At 39.0% G+C, this 20,079-nt stretch overlaps 2 protein-coding genes across 4 annotated transcripts in view; one reads left to right on the top strand and one right to left on the bottom strand.

The window, feature by feature from the left end:
* Positions 1-8,882, top strand: part of plekhh3 (pleckstrin homology, MyTH4 and FERM domain containing H3) — a 63,015-nt gene extending 54,133 nt beyond the window's left edge. For all 3 annotated transcript variants that reach the window (XM_017697513.2, XM_017697512.2, XM_017697514.2), the window contains exons 11-13: positions 1,060-1,494; positions 4,087-4,278; positions 6,783-8,882. In XM_017697513.2, coding sequence (XP_017553002.1) covers positions 1,060-1,494; positions 4,087-4,278; positions 6,783-6,920 — 765 coding nt within the window. In that variant the 3' untranslated portion in view covers positions 6,921-8,882. The remainder of the gene's footprint in view (positions 1-1,059; positions 1,495-4,086; positions 4,279-6,782) is intronic.
* A 5,369-nt stretch (positions 8,883-14,251) lies between these two features.
* The window catches only part of tubg1 (tubulin, gamma 1), a 31,637-nt gene continuing 25,809 nt past the window's right edge, over positions 14,252-20,079 (bottom strand). The window contains exons 9-11 of the mRNA XM_017697515.2: positions 19,604-19,756; positions 18,566-18,727; positions 14,252-17,997 (exon numbers count right to left, since the gene is read on the bottom strand). Of these exons, the coding sequence (XP_017553004.1) occupies positions 17,800-17,997; positions 18,566-18,727; positions 19,604-19,756 (513 nt within the window). The 3' untranslated portion in view covers positions 14,252-17,799. The remainder of the gene's footprint in view (positions 17,998-18,565; positions 18,728-19,603; positions 19,757-20,079) is intronic.

The raw sequence follows: 20,079 nt of genomic DNA, 5'->3' as shown, positions 1-20,079 counted from the left end.
CAACTGAAGGTGCTGAAAGTGTCACTTTAAAAGACAAAAAGCCATTCAGACGATGTATTTGAACAAGAGGGCTACAATCACACATTCGAATGTAGCAACATACAGTGTGCAGCAGCTGGACTTCAGTCTGGGTTTGAAGGGTCAAACTAGGAAAATGAGTTAACATTGTTTTAAAAAACTAGTGGCCTTAGAGAGAAGGAGGGGGGAGATGGGAGGATGGAGAGAAGAGTTAATGATGGAAAAATAGGATTGGGATCACAAAGCAGGGAGAAAAAGGAAAACAAAAAGACGGAGAGCAGGGCTTTGACATTCCAAAGAGAAAATCATTAAAATTGAGAAATTGTACTTTTATTTTCATGGCAGGGTTTTTTAAAGGAGCTAAGATATAAATAAGAGTCGGTTAGCGAGTGATAATCATTTCCACATTACAGACATAGCTTTCTACAGTGCAGTTGTGAAAAGAGCTGCAGGGCTGGGTTAATATAACACACTCAGTCCTGCCTGGACCTACCTAGAGCTTTATTCAGCTTTATAAAAAAATATGTATCTGTAATTAATGCATAAACAATTTATTTCGGGTCACACTTTATTTTGAGTGGTTTTTTTAGAGGAAATAAACACTCTCAGTAACATGTCAAAGACGTATGAGGGTTAGGATTAGGCTTTGGATTGAGGTTATGGTTGGTTTTAGGATTAGGGCCAGGATTAGGATGAGAACTGAGTTTTGGATTGAGGTTAAGGTTAGGGTTAGGATTAGGTTCAGGGTGAGGGTCAGGATTAGGTTTTGAGTTGGTGTTCAGTTTAGGTGAAGATTAGGGCCAATGTTAGGATTAGGTTTTGGGTAAGATTTGTAAGGTTATGTTTTGTGTAATGGAAGTAACATATTAACAGTAACATCTACTTAATGTAAGTAGTGTATCAACAGAACATGTACAAGATATTTACTTCAACTTATTCAGATGTTTCACTACTGCTACTTCACTGATATGTTGTTGGTGTGTTACTGATAATCTGGGATCACTCTGGAATAATATTTCATTCTCTCTCTCTTTCTTTCAGTGTCATGAGATGGTGATCCGTGGTCAGTTACCTGCATGTGAGGATGACCTGTTGTCTCTGGCTGCTCTGAGGCTACAGGCCGTGCAGGGCGATTACAGCGCTCTGGCTCCCTTTCCTGCGCTGGAGCAGGTTTTTCCAGCGCGTGTTCTGGAGGCTCGGGCCCTGCTGACCCCCGCAGATCCCCCAGGCTGCCCTCCACCCTTCCCTGCGGGGCTGCTGGCGGGAGCGTTGTGGGGCCATAAGAGGCGCGAGGAGCAGGACCAGCGTCTGCGGGCGCGGCTTAGAGAGGAGGCCGCCCTGGCCACCGCTGCCATCCTGGAGCGCTGGAAGGCCCTGAGTGGGTACAGCCGCAGAGACAGCATGGCCGCTTATCTCACCATCGCACGGCAGTGGTCAGGGTTCGGCTGCACGCTCTACGAGGTGGACTTCTACATAGTGAGTCATCTTTGTCCAGTCGATTTTGCTCTATGTATTTCCTTAAAGTGATAGTTTGGTGAAAAATGTGCGCAGCATTCCCTCTTATCCTAATATAGATTAGGTTACGTGAACTCAGTGTCTGAAGTCTGCTTGTGCTGAAGCTACGAGGCAAATGTAGTTAACAGGTAATGGATGTTTATACCACACCAGTCAGCAAAGTTCATGCTTAAATCATTACACACCATGTTGCCCCAAACCATGTTGAGTTGTTGAGTAATCTCTAATATTTCTAATACACTTGCCTGTGATACATGACATATTGTTATATATGAAAATGGACAAAAGTACAGTGGTGCTTGGAAGTTTGTGAACCCTTTAGAATCTTTATATTTCTGCATAAATATGACCTAAAACATCATCAGATTTTCACACAAGTCCTAAAAGTAGATAGAGAGCCCAGTTAAACAAATGACACAAAAATATTATACTTGGTCATTTGTTTATTGAGGAAAATAATCCAATATTACATATGTGTGAGTGGCAAAAGTATGTGAACCTTTGCTTTCAGTATCTGTGTAGCAATAACTGCATCTAAACATTTCTGGTAACTGTTGATCAGTCCTGCACACCGGCTTGGAGGAATTTTAGCCCATTCCTCCCTACAGAACAACTTCAACTCTGGGATGTTGGTGGGTTTCCTCACATTAACTGCTCGCTTCAGGTCCTTCCACAACATTTTGATGGGATTAAGGCCATTCCAAAACACTAACTTTATTTTTCTTTAACCATTCTTTGGTAGAACGACTTGTGTGCTTAGGGTTGTTGTGTTGCTGCATGACCCACCTTCTCTTGAGATTAAGTTCATGGACAGATGTCCTGACATTTTCCTTTAGAATTATCTGATATAATTCAGAATTTATTGTTCCATCAATGATGGCAAGCCGGCCCAGATTCAGCAAAACGGGCCCAAACCATGATACTACCACCACCATGTTTCACAGATGGGATAAAGTTCTGATGCAGGAATGCAGTGTTTTCCTTTCTCCAAACGTAACACTTTTCATTTAAACCAAAAAGTTCTATTTTGGTTTCATCCGTCCACAAAACATTCTTCCAATAGCTTTCTGGCTTGTCCATGTGATCTTTAGCAAACTGTAGATGAGCAGCAATGTTAGAACAGTGTAGAACAGTGGCTTTCTCCTTGCAACCCTGCCATTCACACCACTGTTGTTCAGTGTTCTCCTGATGAAGGACTCATGAACATTAACATTAGCCAATGTGAGAGAGGCCTTCAGTTGCTTAGAAGTTACCATGGGGTCCTTTGTGACCTCGCCGACTATTACACGCCTTGCTCTTGGAGTGATCTTTGTTGGTCGACCACTCCTGAGGAGGGAAACAATGGTCTTGAATTTCCTCCATTTGTACACAATCTGTCTGACTTTGGATTGGTGGAGTCCAAACTCTTTAGAGATGTTTTTGTAACCTTTTCCAGCCTGATGAGCATCAACAACTTTTTTCTGAGGTCCTCAGAAATCTCCTTTGTTCAGGCCATGATACACTTCCATAAGCATGTGTTGTGAAGAGCAGACTTTGATAGATCCCTGTTTTTCAAATAAAACAGGGTTCCCACTCACACCTGATTGTCATCAAATTGATTGAAAACAGGTGACTCTAATTTCACCATCAAATTAACTGCTAATCCTACAGGTTCACATACTTTTGCCACTCACAAATATGTAAAATTGGATCATTTTCCTCAATAATCAAATGACCAAGTATAATGTTTTTGTGTCATTTGTTTAACTGGGTTCTCTTTGTCTACTTTTAGGACTTGTGTGAAAAGGCAAATTAAACATGAGTTAAGTATATATGTATAGCTAAGTATATGTGTATGTATGTGTGTATATATATATATATATATATCTTATGTCTAGTTACTTGTTACTTTTTGCATTGTGTTAAAAGTATAATGCACAGACCAATAGAAATGGTCCAAAATGTCCATACACTAACTTCTATTCAAAGTTGAGAATGTAAAGTTGCTGTAAATTTTACCCCCACACACACACACACACACACACACACACACACACACACACACACACATTTTATATATGTATATATATATATATATATATATATAGGTGTGTATGTATGTATGTGTGTGTGTGTGTGTGTGTGTGTGTGTGTATATAGATATATATTATATAGTATATATAGATATATATTTTTTTCTGCCGTGCTGCTAGTAAAGTTCCCAACACAGGTCAAAACAGCTTTAGATTTGCTCATAATTGAGGGAGCCACCTAGAGGCTCAGGCCCCTGAACATGCATCTGTAAAATCCTGGGCCCGAGCCAGAGGTTAGGGTTGAAATGAAGTTTGTGGTTAGGTTTAATAGAATCTTTCACACACAACTTAAAGTTAGGTTGCATTAATAGATATTTAGTTGAATGGAAGTCTGAGACAGACTAAGCATCTGAAGTGGTCTATCGAATTGAAGTGTTCCAACATAAAATATACAATGTGCCAGAACTTCTCCACAATGTTCTTTTTTCCTGATATCTTAAATTCAGCATCCCCCCCCCCCCTCTCTCTCTCTCTCTCTCAGAGCTCCACAGGTAGTTTCTCTCAGCGTTTGTGGCTGGGTGTAGCGGCGTCCTGTGTGTCTCTGTACAGGCAAGGCGAGGCTGAGGCTCTGGAGTGTCTCCCCATCGCTCAGATCTGCTCTTACGGCGTCTCTGACAGCAACACCTTCAGAATCACTGCCGGCGACCGCGACCTGCTGTTTGAGACCTCCAAGGTAAAGGGTGCTGCCCTTACACTGAGAATCAGGGGCCGGATTCATGAAAGCATCAAACTGCGAAGGTTCTTAAGACAAACACTAAGAAGTTCACAAGAATGTTCTTAAATGCAGTTTTTGAAAACAAAAGAACTGAAGTTCTCAAAAATTCTCTTAAGATAATCTTAATTATTTAATTGATTTTCTTAAGAAGATCTCTGTTGTTTTCTTATGTAGGCTGCCTTGCATTTTACCACGTACCATAACTGAGGCGAGATACAGTTTGAATTTGTATTAACTGTTTTTTCCATTATTTAGTTTCACTCAGGAACAAAATGGAAGAAAAACATCAAAACAAGCAGTTTTATAAAAATGTAGCTAACAAGAACTAGAGGTTATGGTGGAAGAAACAGCCAACAGGAAAAAGCCTTCATTAGAAAACATAATTGGGGATGATGGACGAGGATGGGCAGGAGGAGCAGAGGCAGCGTTTGTGATAAGTTTAGATGCTGACCTTTGTGACTCTTACAGCCTGAGAGTGTGAGTCTGTCGTGAGGTTAAGAAAACATTTAAGAACATAATATTTACAAGAATATCACTTCTTCGTAGAATTACTCTTAAGAAAAGAAAATAAGATAATTCCTAAGAAGTTATTTGAAGAATAACAACTTCTTGTAACATTTTCTCTTAAGAAAAGAAGTTCAGAAAAAACACATTTACAAAGTTTTTCTTTTTTATGACACTTTCATGAATCTGGCCCCGGATATTATTGGCATAGAGAATTAGTGTAGGCTATAAATTGAGTTCTCTGACTAAAGCACTATCGGTTGCACCAGCTGTGCGCAAGTTTAAACGTAGGCTAGTTGCAATTTACTAGGTTCAGGTTTAAGTATTACTAAATCAGAACAGTTTGCACAACAAATTAGTAGTTACTAAATACTTACATCCCCCCTGAGCAGGTGTACATGTTGGGGAAACCAGCAGAAACTACATAGAAAACACTAAAAACACGACTTGGTTAACTAAGCAAAAAATTCTAAATGTTATATGCTGTGATTTTTACTCACAGCTCAACCAGGCATGAAGCTAAACACCCACAGCTCCAGCTCAGTGAGACTCAGCAGCCCAAATGGCTAAACTGATCTGCTGTTTTGTCAGTTAACAAGAAGCCATCGTTTAAAAAGCTGCATATGTGGTTTACTCAGGGGAATATTAAGGAATAAACAGACAGCGGCTGTAGAGTTTATAGAATTAGCTTTATTCAGTTTAACTTACACATTTTTCCATTGGCAAAAGTCAGAGCAGCTGGCGTCGCGTTTCCATGGCAGCGGGTTTGCTGATTGGTTGTGAACATGCCATGTTAAAGCGATATACTCATTTGGTAGCTGTTACTAGTTAAGACATGACCAGATTTTGCAAACAAATAGTTTGAAACTAACTAGTGTAACTAAGGACTCAGTAAAAACTTTACACTCAAACTTAACTATAAACTTGCGCAGACCTGGTGTGACCCAGTCCAGGTTTCTTGACAGGCCAATAGCGAATATGGGCACAAAAGCATTTAAGCGTCCCAACAAACATTATATACATTCTTATTTATTCTCATTTTCTATCCAGTTAGAATGTTTATATTTGTATATATATTTAGCAAATTTAGACTGTTTACACTTTTTACACTGCAGGACGTTTTGTCCATCATCCACTCAAAGCATCATGGGGCTCAGGAATAAGGTGTACAGTCTGTAATCCCACCATATAGAGAATCTGTAGTGGCTGAAGTGTAAAAGTGCTGTATTCAGTTGTTCTTTGTGTGAGTTGGGTGGGGTGGGGTGGGGTGGGGGGCGGTTGCTGGAGTGGACTGAAGGTTCAGTACTTCATTTCTTCTCAGAAGTTGCCAAATTTTTTGCTAACTCTCACTTCCTCCCTTCTCTCTCTTCTCTCCTCTTCTCTTCTACTTTCATTTATCGCTTTCTTTTCTTTCACTCTTACTTCCTTTCTCACGCTTTCTCTTTCCATTTTACTTTTCATGTTTCTCTTTTTCATCATTTTTTTCCATCTTTCTCTCTCTTACTTCCCTTTCTCTTCCGTCTTTCCCTTTTACTATCTTCTGTTTCTCTTTTCCTTTCTTTTCTATTTCTTTTTATACTCGTTCTTGCTTTCTCTCCCTTCTCTTTACTTACAATTGTTTTCTCTCCATTTCTCCTTTTTTCTTTTTATTCTCTTTAAATTCTTTTTTCTTTTTACTTCCTTTTGTCCATCCATCTCTCCTTTACTTCCCTTTTACTATTTTTTCTGTTCTTTTTCTCCTTTTCCTCCTTTTTACTTCATTTTTTCTTTCCATTTCACTTTCCTTCTTTTGCCTTCTTTTCTCTTTCTCTTTTAATTCCATTTCCCTCTTTAACTTTTTTTCTCTGCTTCTCTCTCTTTTACTTCATTTTTTCCCCTCATTCTCCGGCCTCTCTCTCATCTCCTTCTTCATCTTCTTTTTCTCTCTCTCTCTCTCTCTCTCTCTCTCTCTCTCTCAGCTGACTGAGATCATGCAGTTGATGAATGCTTACTTCAGTGCCACCCGACGCCAGCTGGGGAAGGATGACTGCATCACTATGGAAACCACCCCCAAGCTCCGCCCCTCCCTGCTAGAACTGCCCTCTCACCCGGTGTGAAGAGAGAGACACACACGCACACACACACACACAAAGAGACAGTAATCCTGACTGATTGGCTGTGTGACTGTAAGAGACTCTGCGAACCAGGCAAGACAAAGAGAATCCTGTTTAGTCCCTCCATCCCGAAAAGAATGGAAAAAAAACAAAAATGAAAGAGAAAATCGAGAGGGTGAAAAGGGGAAGGAAATGGCTGAATGGACAAAGTCCAAAAGAGGACGGGGTCAGGACTTTCAACCCCCAGAATCCAGCTGGAACTCCAAATCCCAGAAAATTCCTCGCTCTCAGACACTGCATATCTGAGAGAGAGAGAGAGAGAGAGAGAGAGAGACAGAGAGAGAGAGAATGTGTGTCTCTGTCTCTGTCTCTCTCTCTCTCTCTCTCTCTCAGCCTCCCCTGGGCTTTTGAAGGCCTTATGTGAACTGCTAATAGACTCAAGTGAGTCCTTTTTTCGCCTCGTGGATGCAGAGAAGCCCCTTTCAGAGAACTTGGAGTGACTGTGTGCGTGTCGGAGATGCAGAACGAATGGAATATTCAAAGCTGTTCAACAGAAACCAAAGGAGCTCTTTAGCTAGATGTTCTTGCTTTTTTTATTTTGGTCAAATGTTCAAGCCACACCAGGTGCTGCTGCTTCACCTGAGCTGTTTCTCAGCTAGACCATCATTCGTTATACAGTAAAGAGGTAGTTCAAGGTGGGACGTGACATCTACTGTATAACGGAGATCGATGTTCTATGAACGTTTTTGGAAAATGCTGTTCAGATTTGCTCAAGAAACCCAGTGAGATCCATTCAACACAGCTTCTACCTGCATTAAAGGAACAGTTCTGGCCAAAAATCTAATTTACACTTTATTTACATCCCACATGTAGTCAATCGGTCAAGACACGTTTAGCCTCTGAACTTTGCTTCTTTAATTTTTGCCTTGGAGCTACAAGGCTAATGTAGCTAACCACGGCGAAGCGCTAGGTAAATTCTAGCCTTCATAACTTCAGAACGGTTTACGCTACAGACATGATCCACATATCAGACCATTTAGCAGGCCTGACACTAACTAGCTAGCATGATGTCATTGAGCTGTGATGTCAGCATCAATGAGTAAGAGATTATTAATCCTGAGATTATTGCTCTGATTTTTGGCCTTCATGTTCCAAAAAAGGGTTAAAACAGTGACATGATCCATGCCTCAGGTCGCTCATCAGACTCTGCCTCACCATCCAGAGTGATGTGATCCACCTGTGATGAGTTATCAGCCAGCAATCCAGCTCCAAAATCACCCAAACCCCTTTCGCTACTGTTATACTACATCTCTGCTTTTAACCTTCAGATTATAAACAAAGGTTTAACAATAGCAACATGATCCACACCAGAACACTTAGCAGGACCTGCCATCACTAACCAGAGTGAGAGAAACCAGCTCTAACATCACACAACCCAGAAATACAGTACAAACACACAGCCAGATCACTTTAAAACCTGCTATTAGCTCTGCTTTAGCCTTTAAAAGTCTCCTATTAGCACTGCACAAACTATATGCCCAAATCATCACTTGCATCAAACTGCATCCAGTTGTTTAGTCGTCTCAAATAATCTTCTCTGTGCTGTTTCTGACACTATTGTCAACCAGATTAATGGTAAAGAGAATGTTGTGTAATTCTGATTCTTGGCCAGCAATTCAGAACCTCTGGACACTCAAACTACAGTCCCGAAACAGTCATTCAGGCTTTGACCCTTAACCGTTGAAGATGTTGGGAATAGATGAGAACCCATCTGTGATGTAGAACAGTTAAAACAATAGTTAAGCCAGAACTCCTATGAACACATGATTCCCTCTTACCCCAAATGATCAGCCAAGATGTGTTTGGTGTCTAAAGGTAGCTTTTTTAGTTGTTTATGTGATACTTTTTTAATCCCACAAACAGGGAACTTCCACCTCCGTGAAGTGAAACACCAAATACACACACACTAGGGGGCACACACTTGCCTGGAGCAGTAGGCAGCCCTATCCACGGCGCCCGGGGAGCAATTGGGGGTTAGGTGTCTTGCTCAAGGACACCTCAGTCATGGACTGTCGGCACTGGGGATTGAACCGGCAACCTTCTGGTCACAGGGCCAGTTCTCTAACCTCCAGCCCACGACTGCCCCCACTGAAGCTATGAGGCTAACATTGCAAAACATGGCATCTTGTCAAGTAAAATTACCTTAAATATAGTAAATATGTCTAATATTTTTCCTGTTGAGATTGTTGCAAGCTTAATTTAAGAATATTTAACTTGTTTCTTTTTTTACTAGTTTTAAGTGATTTTATTACGTACAATCTCACAATACTGAAAGCAGAAAAATGATCTGCCAGTATAGTGAGATTTTACTTAATAAAATGACCTAAAACAAGTAAACAATGTCTAGAAATAAGATGGATAATCTATAATCAGTACACAACCATCTTAAAATGGAAATATGTAGATATGTCGACTAGATTTAAGATCATTTCACCTGACAAGATACTGACAAGATACTGCCTATACATACATGTGTAATATTTGAATATCACTAAAGAACTATTCCTATGGAACTAGTTTGCATTGGGAGCTTCGGGCAAAGTAATTACTGGTGTTTCTCCGAGATTTCAGTCCCATGAGAAACCACCATGTCAGTTATTTTTAGGGACTGCGTGCTTACAGGTCAAAAATTCCAGCATCTTTTACCTTCTTGGAAAGGTAACCAAAGAAATAACTACACGCTGTGTTATTCCCATGTTATAAAATCCTAGAAATAATCCCAGGTTTTTTTAATCCTGTCATAGAAATCATAGAAGTAACCCCAGATTATATATTAATCCTCTATAATAAAACAAATCATAGAAGTAATCCCAGATTATGTCAAGACGAGGACATACATGAATCATAGAAACAATCCCACATTATAACTGTGTTAAAAACAAATCATAGAAGTAACCCCAGAATATATGCGGCCCATGTGATAAATGAATTTTAGAAATAATCCTAGATTATATTAATCCTGTATGTTAAAACGAGTCATAGAAGTAATCCCAGATTACATTAATCTCGTATGATAAAATAAATCATAGAAATAACCCCAGATTATATTAGGCTGGTGCGATAAATGAATCATAGAAATAATTCCAGATTATATTAACACTATTTGATCAGTTAACCACAGAATAGCCCTGGATTATATTAATCCTGTGTGATAAAACAGATTACATAAATCCAATGCATGTGTACATATTTCATCATATCCTGTGGAAAAAGGAGTTTTTGATTTTTTTTAGCTTCAGTAGAGCAGCACGTGAAGAAGCACGTACTTGTAGTCTCTGTGGCCTAAATGTTATCCATTCCTAAGTGTACAAATCCAGACATTAAAAAACGTTAAATGACGTTAAATGTAACATTCATTTTATTTTGACTTTGGCTGTAAAATCAATGATGGCGCTAATCAGTCATAAACATTACAGCTGTCCAGTGGTAAAATATTAGCCCACCTACCCAAAACTAATCCCATCTGAGTAGTACTTTTCTGATTTCTGAGGCAAACGTGATGATTTAAACATACAGTTTACATAATGCCAATTTGTGGGATATAATCTTAACTACAGGAGCCACGAAGCTCCAGCACAAAGCCCGACACCAAACATGTCTTCGCTGACTGACTGCATTTTGACTGTACATTTTTTTTTTTTGCTGAACTTTTCTTTTAGCATTAATAATGTCTTCCCATATTTTAGTGAGCAATGCGTTTCCAGACTGAAGCCAGGCCCCAGTTTATGTCTGTAGCTCAGTTATGAAGTCCCATGTCATGTATATGTAGGATTTAACCTGTCTTTCATCTGCTGAGCATACTTTCACTTTTTTATAATATTGTTACTGTATGTTAGATTTTATTTATGGATGTCCATTTTATGAAATTTTACGTGTTTTTTTTTTTTTGGTTTTTTTTTAACTTGTCATTTTTACCTCTTGGTTTTTGTATCTCTTTAAGGACCTATAAGTGTATTTTATTTCGGTTTCATATTTTCAAACAGACCATGATTAACTGGTGTCATGAGTATATTGCTGAACGTTCATATATATGTCACAGCCCTCATTTTGAAGGCTACCATAAGGCAAAAGATATATACACCCCATTTTTCTGGTCAGTGTAAAAGGTTCATTGGATCGGTCAAACAGCACAGAAAATGTACATTTTACCATGGACCAATTTTGGGTTCTGAGCCCTTTATTGTAGAATTACTGCCACGCCACTCACACATAGGCAGTAAAGCTCATATAGTTGGCCTTGAATTTAGCTCTTTTCCCCCAGCCTGTGCCTCAGGAAGACGTTAGCTGTAGCCACCTGTGCCTAAAACATTCATTACTAATTCCACATAGTTATAAACTGAACCTTAACAGGCCAGATTTACATGATATTAACTCAGATATAGTTGATTAGACAAGTCATGTTTGGTGTCTGAAGTTTGCTTTTTCTACTTTTGTCACTGGAGCTACGAAGCTAATGTAGCTAGTAATGGAAGCTTAATGCTAGCAGTTTGCCTTACGCAAACTACATGCCTAAATCGTCTCACACCTGCCTCAAACCTTGTTTAAATGCTTGCATATGTGCTTTTGGACACTGCACGTCATTGTTATCTGTAAAATGGACAAAAGTACTGACAAAATTCAGGCTTCGAGATGGCTGCTGCTACAGGTTTTAGCTAGACAGTGTAAAATAGCAGACTGTAAAAACTGGCCTGGTGCATTGAGACTTGACTAAAGTCACTGCAAAACACCAGTAATAGTTACCTTCTCCTGCCTTCATGTTAATTTCATCCCTGATATTATTACAGGCAGAATTAAAATATACATATAGGCTTGCATGCCTTAGCTCCATAATGAAACTAGTGAAGCAAACTTGGTACCTCAAATATGTATTGACTGATTGACTATGTATTGGGTTAAAGGAGAAAGTTGTGTAGCTGTTATTTTCTTTCTTTTCTTTTCTTTTTTTGTCCAAACCACAGCTTTAACTGTCATGAAGAACACCTGAGGTGCTCGTGATCATTGTTTTTTTTATTGAGCCAAACATGGTCAAATTTATAGACCCCTGTTGAACCCAGTCCTGACCACAGTTTGTGGTTGCCATGACAACCTCGAACTGTCCGGTCCAAGTAGCAAAGCCACTGTCCGTGCGTCACTCAGCAGCTGCAGGCAGCTCCGCCCACTGTCTTAAAGGAACACGCTACACCTAACACGTCACCAAGAGTGGTGACTCTTTGTCCTTTATATGCCTCATGGTACTTCTCTATGTAACGCGTGTATAGTCAGTTGCACTATTGTTTGTACAGCTAACTTGAATGTGCAATAACAAATACTGTATGTAATTAATTAATAAAGGCAGCACCATTGGACCATCACGTAAGTGTGATTATTTTGGTAAGATCCTGCACACATCAGTCTTCTAAAGATGGTACCTCAATTTCTTAAGGGCCTACTTGCCAGGTTTGTGTGGTTTCGTGTACCAAATCCAGACCTAATTCATTTTTCCTACGACCATTTTCCAATCTTGCTTTATCCCTTACAGTTAAACAGCCTGTTTTTGTTACTGTGCCTTTAAGACTTTAAGACATAGGTAAATGACCTCTGTTCTGACCTCATGCAAAAAGTAGCTCAGGCTGAAACACTCCTTATAAGATCAATATGAGAATGTATATAAATGTGCTTGGCTGTTACAGCACGAAAACTTCTAAAGAGTGTTTTTGCTCAGTTGTCATATATGGGCTGTATGGACTTAAAGAGGCAAGTGGAAAACAATGAAAACATAATGGACAATGCTTTATACACTATCAAATATGTACACTATCAAAATATTCTGGTTTTCTATGATATGGGCCTTGTAAGACTGGGTAACGGTGAATGTTCCTTTTCTCATTCCTGTATAACTACATTTAAAACACTAATTATAGTGGCTTTACATGGTGAAAACCTTCATGCAACTTTAGTTGCTTGAAACATGCATGAAACAAAATTTCACGAGTTTCGTAAAGCAGTGTTCTGCAAGTCACGCGCAACTTGTTTGAAACTTAACCACAGCAGTTGCAGCCATCTTAACTTTTCAAGTTTCAGGAAACAGCCAGTCAAAATGCCCCATGAATGTAGCCTGCTGTCGTAAGAAAACCGTATCTCCATTTTTGATGTTTTTCAGTTTTTGACATCATCTGAAAGTGCCTGTTGCATTGTGTGCAAATTTCATGATGACTGGACCAACAGAAATGACCCAAAATGACTTGGAAAAACAAAATAGTAACTTTACAGGAGAAGGAAAAAACTACTCTTAATGTAAATCAATGGAACCACCCCCCCCTCAGTTCATTCATCATGAAAGTTTTATTTACACACAATGTAAAGTGTAGCAAGTATTTTCAGATAATGTGTAAAAAAAACTGAAAAAAGCCAAAAATGGAGATACAAGCTTTGCTTCCAACAGCAGCGATTTATATAGTCAGCTAGACAAGTCAAAGGGGAATCAGACTGATTTTTAAAAATGTCTTCTGTTGAGATGTAAACAAAGTCATGTAGATTGGTTTGATGTGAAATTGTTCATTGTAGCAAAACTTCATTGTAGCACTGTAATTTCTTTACAGTGGTGGTGATGGAAACCAGGGAGGGTCACAATGACTACAACACAGACACAACCAAAACATCATGTTTTCAGGCAGATGTTTTCAGCATTTGTAAGCAATCCATGTAATAACGTTGAGACATCTGGTTCCCATCACCACCACTGAACAACCTCTGACTCTAGAAATGGTCCGTTTCACATCAAACCACTCCGATTGACTGTCTACATCTTAAATGATCTAATTATGCAGAAACTTTGAAATATTGGTGGAATTCTCCTTTAAACCAAATAGGCTCCTCATTTGAGGCTCAACTTGCCCAGCTTTACTGAAAAAATCCTGCTGTAAATGTATTCAGCCCAAAAATGGAGCCAGAAAAAAAAAAAAAAACTGTCCCATCACTTATCCTCACCTAAAACTGGCCTCTGAACAGCGTCTTAACTCCTACAGGATAAAAACACATACCAAACATACACAAAACATTAGATTCTGCACTTTTTGCTTACATACAGGCCTTACAGCAAAAACAGTTAGCTTTTATTGTCCCAGTACTTATTGAGTGCTCTGTGTATTTGACGGGACATCAGTATTTTCTTAGTTCACTGAAAACGACTTGCTGTCAGACGTGATTTGGTGGAACCGTTTGTTTAAGCAGCAGATTAGCTTCGCTCTCGCCACTCGTACACAAATCACGACTCGGTAATAAAACAGTAAAAGCTCTGCTTTTAGAAAATCATTTATTCAAGTCACCGCATTTTCTGACCACACACACACACACACACACACACACACACACACACACACACACTGTACAGAACAGAAAGCCATGAGGACAGAGAGAACAGGAGAGAGGCTCAGAATGACAAGAGTTCCATTAATAATGGTTTTCCAATAATAGCTTTTACAGTGTAGACTGGAACATCATAACCTAAACCTTAACACTGAAGCCAATGATTTTTCCACAAAGTATTTCAGGAAAAAGACGTTTTGAAATGGTCTGAGGGAGTTACTAAATAATCAACTTTAATTTTGCTTTAAATTTGTCATTATTTCTTGTCATGAAATTAGCCAAAATGAGTATCAGCAAGACTTGGTCACCGTTTTTTGAAATATATATTTGAAAAATATTTTTAAAAATAATTTTATCATTGATCTACTTATTTGCATTTTAATTTTATTGAACTTTAATTTAGAACTTTACTAAGTGTTGCTGTTGAAAAAAATCTCTTGTATCTTAATTTTCGTTTGTATTTATTTGTATATAATTTGAAAATGCCAGCTACTGTTCTACCATCTAAAAAGACAAACGGACCAACAGAAATGCTCCAAAATATGTTACAATAAAATCTTGCTATATTAACATTGTACTATAAGAATGTTTTCCTTCTCCTGTAAATTGCTTTTTTGATGCAAGGTTTTGCTCCAACAGTGATGTTCATTTTCAGCTTCCAACCAACAGAACACTGGGCCACATTCATGAACTGTTCTTAGGAAATTTCATCTTAAAACCCACTTACGCAGTTTTTACGAGGGTTCTGACATTCACAAATGTTTTATTTAGGATTTTGTCTTAGGTAAAACAGAATCTTCACACACACTTCAGTATACAAAAGTACGAACATTTCTGAGATTTATGAACATGTGAATCTGAAGGAGACTTTTTCTTAGGATCTTTCTCAAGAACACATTTAAGAAAGAAATAGAAGGATGTTGGTGAATGAGGCCCAATGTTATGATACTAGAATAATTTTATACATATAATATCTGCAACAAACTATTAATATTACTGATAACACTGATTATAAACTTTTGAATAATTTAAAAAAAGCTAATAAGCAATTTGAGGTTTTCTGTTTGTCCATTACTCATGAAACGTGCAGACAATGGAGGACAGCCAATGTTTTCCAATGATGTAAATAAGTAAAATACAGCAGGAGAAAAAGTTCTGAATTTGTGATACGACAGCGATAATATATATTAAGATATATTAAGAACTGGGGTTGAAAAACAGCCTCTCTTCATCCATAAGTCCCGTTAAAGGCTGCCCCTAGTTTACCTTCATTGCAGAAGTTATGACACACAGTCTAGGGAATACTAATAACTGATTGAAGGAACACAGCAAGGTCCAACATTCAGCCAAAGGCTTCTGATCGCCTGCTGAAAGTTACCAGCGAGAAAGAGGGCCGTGTCTTTTCTGGCGTGTGATTATCAGTATGCTGAAAGATTCCCTGCGTGATGAGCCGCCTTGTTTAAAACATTTGTGTGGAAAGAACTGTGACTAACAGATTAAAACGTGAAAAAACACAATCGTTCTGAAAACCCCTGAATGAAAGCCAGTGCTGTGCTTCATGGAGAAGCATGAGTGAGTGCTTACGATAAGCAGAGCAGAGCGCCAGTTAAACTGAGAAAGTGCAGTCATGAGCTACTCTTTTTTGTCTTTGCCATTTCTTTCCAAAAAGGCTTATCGCTCCTTCCATCCTTCCACCAACCCCCCACCCCAAACCTCTCCTTCAGAGCAGCTTTCAGCCAGCCGCCCCACAGAGAGACCACCCTGCCTTATCTGCTTACTCAGGAAAGAATGTGCGTGTGGTCGTGAAGGCAAACACGTGTGTAGGAGTCTGAAGTGTGTGTGTGTAGGTGTGTGTGTGCGTCAACCTGAAGTACACAGAGGCAAAAAGAGCAGAATATAAAAATAGAACTGTGTTTCTATGGGAGCCCATTTCCACCACTTGGGGAGCGGGGAGCCATTTGTTAAGTCACAATAATGAGGTTAACATCATTATGACTCACATTATATGACTCTCTCATAACATTGAGAAAGTGTCTCACAGAAACTTGTAATTACAAGAAACTACATAAGCTCAGTGATCTCATACCTATGAATTACTATCACTTAGAAGTTCAATCATATTTTCATAATCAAATGATACCTGAAAACAGTGGTTTCTCAGTAGTATCTCAAACGCAAGTAGTCTCAGTAAAAGTGTGATAAAACCATCACTTGGTATCTCGATCATGGAGTCATGAGATAATAAGAGAATATTATTTGTATTTATTAGATACTACAGCAGCTCATAAGCAGGAGAAACGATACTATTCTCAGTAGTATTTCATAATAATCACAATTATGAGACAGCACTGAGAAATGGTATTATGAGAGCGCAAGTCAATTATGAGATACTACATCTAAGTGATGGCTGTAAAAGAGTCATTCATCATTTTAACAGTACTGTGTAATTGAGGGATGGTTTGTCATTATGAGATACTTCTTATTATGAAAGTATATCACAACTGATAATTACATTTAGTTTATAATTTTTAAATATCAACTGTTAAATAGGAAGACAATCAGATATCTGAATTATCAAAATTCTCATAAGGAATTACTCATTAGTCTCATAGTATCTCATAATGACAGTTTCTCAGTTATGAAACACTACCTCAATATTATGACTTGAGATCTTAAGAAAAGTATTGTTTTTTTGTGGTGAAAACAGGCTTCCATACTTTTCTGATCACTGCTATGGTGTGTGTGAGAAAGAGAGGGAGAGAGATACAGAGAGAAAATAGCAAGCAAGATATAGCAAGAGAATGACAAGCATCTTCACTACATCAAACATCGTTTTGAGAAAGCATATAGGCACATACAAGTTATGTAGTACTCATATAATAGGGCTGCACAATAACGTCTGTTAGGCATTACTAACTAATTAGACTGCAAAGGCAATATGCAAATGAGCCTCTAACCAATCACTATACATTTTATGGGGTGCTATGAGCATCCGGGCCAATCAGAGATGTTCTTTGGGTGTATGGATAAATCAAGACGTTCACAAATGTAATTAATTTTCATCTAAAGCCACAGGTCAACGTGTTGCATCAAATGTTTAATGTACTGCAAAGCATATCACAACTGCACTATGAAGCAATATAACTACAATGTGCTTTTTATCCATATCATGCAGCCCTAATATACAGGCCTGCACACTGAGGAATACACATTATATTATGCTAAAGGTCCAAACACGTAGAACTGCAGTAATCTCCCCATACACTTCTAATTTACTGCACAGAAGAAACAGAGGCTATGCTGACTCACTGAATGGAGGGTCTTGAAAACATGGGCCTCTTTTTAGGAGCAAGTTCAACACCTCATTTCATGTGTAATAACCTGCAGGAGACAAAACCACATCTCAGCTTTAGAATTCAAGTCCAGAACCCACTGGCTTGCTCAGTGCTACATGCTGGTCTGTTGGTTGGGGGTGGATTCACTGCTCCTGCGTTCCCCAGGAGATGTAGTCAGGCCGTGTAGCTGCGCTGTACTCATCGATCAGGTGCTGCACCACCTCCCGTGAGTTGTCCAACTCATCAAAGTTGTCTTTGAACATGTCCTCCTTACGGAACTGCTCCAGGAAGGCCTCACGCTTACGCAGCTTATCGTACTGACGGCACGTCCTCTCGAACAGCTGAGGGAGGGATGGGGAGATCAGGAGAAAAGGAGAGAACAGACATGAAAAGACAAATGAGGTGTGAAAACCTAAGCGCAAACAAGTCAGTACAAATCTACATTTTCTGAAGACAGCACTCAAGTAATAGATTAAGTCTCACTCGGCCAGAATTAAAATGTCAGTAAGGATTTTCCAAAAGACATCAGTTACGCTACGTTTACGTTACGACGGAAGACATGCAAAGGCAAAGTAGATATTCTGCTATTCAGTGATGTAAAATTCTGACACCACCAACAGCAACGGCACCACAGTGCAGCAAGAGTTTGATTTTCCCAATAAAGAGTAAATATAGAATAATGTGGATGTATATCTCTATACCTGTATAGATGTGTAGAACACTGGCAAATTTATTTTTGTAGAATAGCAGATACCACCATAATGAAATTGATCATAAAATAAACCAAACTTTTATCAATTTTATGTTGGATATATGGACTTCTTATTGTTCACTTTTAGAGCTTTAGTGTTGTACAACTAACCCTTCCTGTGTGGTCATTTTATAACCAAGGGTTGGGGAAGGGCTTACTGAGGAGATGCTGGTGTGATTGGCCATCATAAGGCCACTGACGCGGTGGGCAGACGGCAAATAAGGAGATCTGCGGGACAATGCCACCTGGATACTGGCAGGACCCCATGGGATAAAACTGGCCAATTTCCTTTCTCGAATCCTCTGAAGGCTCTTATGGACCTAAGAGAAGAGAAAAATAGCGTGCAAAACCAAGAGAATGGTTACATTTATATCATGCTGCAAACACAAAATGCGATTATATTAACTAATACGAAGCAAATTAGTTTGTGGTTAACTTTTATACTACATGGCCAAAAGTATGGACACTTGACAATCACCCCTATATGGGTATCCCATTTTAAAACCACAGACATTAATTTGCAACTATAACAGCCTACACTCTTCTAGAAAGGCTTTTCACAAGATTTTGGACGATGTCTATGGGAGTTTGTGTCCATTCAGTCAAAATACTATTTGTGAGGTCAGGCAATAATGTAGGATGAGAAGGTCTGGCTCCAAATCGACGTCACAATTTATCCCAAAAGTGGAGGACAGGCAATTTTTTTTATTCGTTTTAGCATTCTGGGGGTCCACCCTGTGAGTTTGTGTGGTGTACTGCTTTGTGACTGAGCGGTTGTTGCATTTAGATGGTTTGATATCACAATAACAGCATTTACAGTTGACAGGGGCAGATGTAGCAGGGCAGAAATTCCACAAACTGACTTGTGACGTTTAAAAATCAATGAGCTCTTCAGTAGGACCCATTCTACTGCCAATGTTTGCCTATGAAAATTGCATGGCTATGATTTTATACACCTGTCATCAATGGGTATAGCTGAAACTCCTGATCTCAGTAATTAGGAGGGGTTCATGTTCGCCTCATAGTGTATTTTATTGATCTCACAAATAGAAAGGCAGATGAGGGGTGAAGTGCAGTGACAGCACTGCATTTAATGCATATATATGCAAAAAATGCTTTGATGAATCATAATCTGAGGGTGGTGATTCAAACTGCATGCATTTAGGGCTGCTAATTGTTTATAATTGAAACCACACCTGTGTAGGATCCACCTCTCCCTGAATGATGTTCAGAATGGCAATGTAACAGTGGTTGGTCTGGCGGTCTCGGCCTGTGGACACCATGACGTTCTTCGGCTGCAGAAGCCTCCTCATCACGTCCAGAACCGTAGTCTTCCTCACACTTGCTACCTACAGAGACAAGGGGAGAAAAAAGGGGAAGAAATGGCAAGGATAGAGGATAATAGGGGTTAAAATCATCAAAAGATAAAGTTGATCAGAAGTGTCTTGTTAGAAGTTATTTTCAAAAATCTTTAAATCTCTAAGCACCGACTGATTTTATCACTACCGACATGCCAATTTTAAGAAAAATCCAGTAATATCAGATGATAAAGTTTAATATGATCAAAAATGAAATAGTTTTAGTTAAACAACATATACTGGCTAATGAGACTGTCAGTTCTTAACTATCAAACTTCTCAGACTTTATTAGCAGATCCTTTCAAAGTTCGAAT

Source organism: Pygocentrus nattereri, chromosome 14 (assembly GCF_015220715.1).
Source record: "Pygocentrus nattereri isolate fPygNat1 chromosome 14, fPygNat1.pri, whole genome shotgun sequence".
Taxonomy (NCBI): Eukaryota; Metazoa; Chordata; class Actinopteri; order Characiformes; family Serrasalmidae; genus Pygocentrus; species Pygocentrus nattereri.
Note: the sequence above shows the minus strand (reverse complement) of the source record. Positions and strands in the feature narration are given on the sequence as shown.